The sequence below is a fragment of the Apis dorsata genome, unplaced genomic scaffold, assembly GCF_000469605.1.
Source record: "Apis dorsata unplaced genomic scaffold, Apis dorsata 1.3 scaffold_88, whole genome shotgun sequence".
Classification (NCBI taxonomy): domain Eukaryota; kingdom Metazoa; phylum Arthropoda; class Insecta; order Hymenoptera; family Apidae; genus Apis; species Apis dorsata.
This window is the reverse complement of record NW_006263386.1, coordinates 851,516-854,097: the sequence shown is the minus strand read 5'-3', so window position 1 is coordinate 854,097 and position 2,582 is coordinate 851,516. Positions and strand designations below refer to the sequence as shown.

The following is a 2,582-nucleotide window of genomic DNA, read 5'->3' as shown; positions in this document are numbered from 1 at the left end:
GTCTTTTCTTATTGAAAAATTATATTTTAATTTGAAACTTGTAGGATGATACAAGAATTTTATTTCAAAATTGGAATTAAAAGAGGAATTAAAANTGATACAAGAATTTTATCTCAAAATTGGAATTAAAAGAGGAATTAAAAATGTATATATATATATATATATATAAAAATGTCTTTTCTTATTGAAAAATTATATTTTAATTTGAAACTTGTAGGATGATACAAGAATTTTATCTCAAAATTGGGAATTAAAAAGGAATTAAAAATGTATATATATATATATATATAAAAATGTCTTTTCTTATTGAAAAATTATATTTGAATTTGAAACTTGAAGGATGATACAAGAATTTTATCTCAAAATTGGAATTAAAAGAGGAATTAAAAATGTATATATATATAAATATGTCTTTTCTTATTGAAAATATATATTCGAATTTGAAACTTGTAGGATGATACGAGAATTTTATATCAAAATTGGAATTAAAAGAATATAATTTCTCCGTATTTGAATATTTCGATATTCTCCAGTATGAATCTCCATGTCCACGAATCGTATCGAATTTTCGAAACAACATACGATCCCTTCCTCTCCCTCTATCTTCAAACCCCAAAGCTACAAGAAAAGCTCAATAAAGGCGACCTATGTATATACACGTGTATCAACACGAAGCAAAATGAAAGCTACGGAAAACATCCTGCGGACGACGTTACACTGGTTTACGGATAAACAAAGAAATTCCTCGATATTAAAGACTTTGAAATAAAGAATTCTCTGAAGATTAAAATCTGTTCGAGTACGAGGAGAAATTATTAGGAAATATTCTAAAACAATTTCTGATTCAATATTCGTTGAATATTTTCAACCAATGTAAAATCGAATCCAAATATCGTTAATCCAATACAAATTTAACGATTGAATCCCCCCCCCCCCAAAAAAAAAACAATCCAAAGCTTACAATATCTCCTAAACCAAATCTTATATCTTTCCACGTAAATAATTCAATACCTTAATAAGAAATAATAAACATTTAACACGATAGAAATTTATATATGCAAAACGAAAGTCACGCGGATATGACGTGCTGCATAAAACCTCGAAGAAAGAAAGAAAGAAAATATTTCATTCAAAAGTCTGACGAAGTATCGCGTCCTCTTTTCCGCCGCTTACCTGTGACTGTATCTCGGATGAGAGCTTTGAACAGGCTTGTTCCCGGTCCTGGTGTCCCAGCTGTTGACTTGGCCTGATATATGGCTGCTGGCAAGGATGGAGAGATCCCTTGGACTGTATTCGCAACAGACGCACGGGGAGAAAGGCTCCAGGCCCATGTAAGGCTCGGTGGGATTCTCTGCTCGTAAAATGCGCGTGTGGGCGATATTTCGTAATCCGGATTATGCGATACAAGATGGAGAAGAGAAAGAAGAAAGGGGGGAGGAGTGGAATCTGGATGCCACGAGAGTGATTTTCATCAATTCATTCTTCATCCGCGTGACGAGTCTCTTTTGCGTGCGATCGTGTTGGATTTAAGCCACCGAGAGACGTCGGTTGGTTGGTGACTTTTATGCGCGTTATATACACCACCTTTCATCGCGATTATGGCGATGTTTATGAATGGAAGTTTCTCCCGTCCTCCTCACTCTTTTTCTTTCGAGTATTCACCGGTATTCGGGTGAATTATTAGAAATGATCCTTTCTTTGTAAATACATGTACACGCGATATTATGGTTTCTCTTGCGGAAATTTAATTATTTCGTGTCGTGTTTGAGAAGTAATTTTTATCGAAAGTATATAATAATAATAATTGAGCGAAAGTTCAATATTAATTAAGTGTAATATAGTTTAATTATATAGTAATTTAATACTATTATTCTGACAATCAATCATGTCTAATATGACAATTTGAGCCAGTTAATTTGAAGGAAAAATACAAATACAGGAGAAATACTTTCTCTGATATTGACAATAAATAAATTTATCAGTGAATTTTAACAGGCTACTTTTTCAAACCTATCTAGAAAACTGGTATATAAAAGTATATATTCAAATAATCTTGGAAACAAATCTGAAATTTTATCATCTTTTCTTCTTGTGTTAAAAATAAATAACGAAATGTTGTGATATTTCTTAAATCGTTAAATTAAGCTCGTATTATATATCGTCCCTTGTGGAAAATGATGTAAACGAGAATGTACTACAATCTTACTTTTCTTCTACCTACCGACGTGCCAGATGTACACCGTTTTACTGTAATCTACGTCCCTCCCGTAGGTCAAGAAACAATACGATACCGCCAATCTGTTCGACGTATCAGCTGACCAAGAAATATTCGTCACCGGCCTCCTTGGTATATCTGGATCTCTGTACACGTTCACGGTTCTGAAAAGCGATTTCCAGAGCGATCATCTCGCGGGAGAAACCATCTTTGCATTTCTGGCACGGACGGTCTGGATGACAAACAGCTCCAGATAAACCCGCGCCACCCTCGAGAAAATTGATCGAGATCGATTCGAGGAATGATTTGTCGATGAATTTTATTTCGAAAAATTATAATTTAAATTATATATATATATTTATATTAT

General features: G+C 33.3%; 2 protein-coding genes across 7 annotated transcripts in view; one reads left to right on the top strand and one right to left on the bottom strand.

Annotated features, from left to right (window-relative positions):
• Positions 1-2,582, top strand: part of LOC102675086 (furin-like protease 1) — a 306,104-nt gene that overhangs the window by 221,563 nt on the left and 81,959 nt on the right. The window lies entirely within an intron of this gene.
• LOC102674954 (dynein intermediate chain 3, ciliary-like) overlaps positions 1-2,582 on the bottom strand; it is a 21,505-nt gene that overhangs the window by 7,114 nt on the left and 11,809 nt on the right. Inside the window, 2 exon segments of the mRNA XM_031508504.1 lie at positions 1,174-1,351; positions 2,222-2,379. Of these exon segments, the coding sequence (XP_031364364.1) occupies positions 1,174-1,351; positions 2,222-2,379 (336 nt within the window).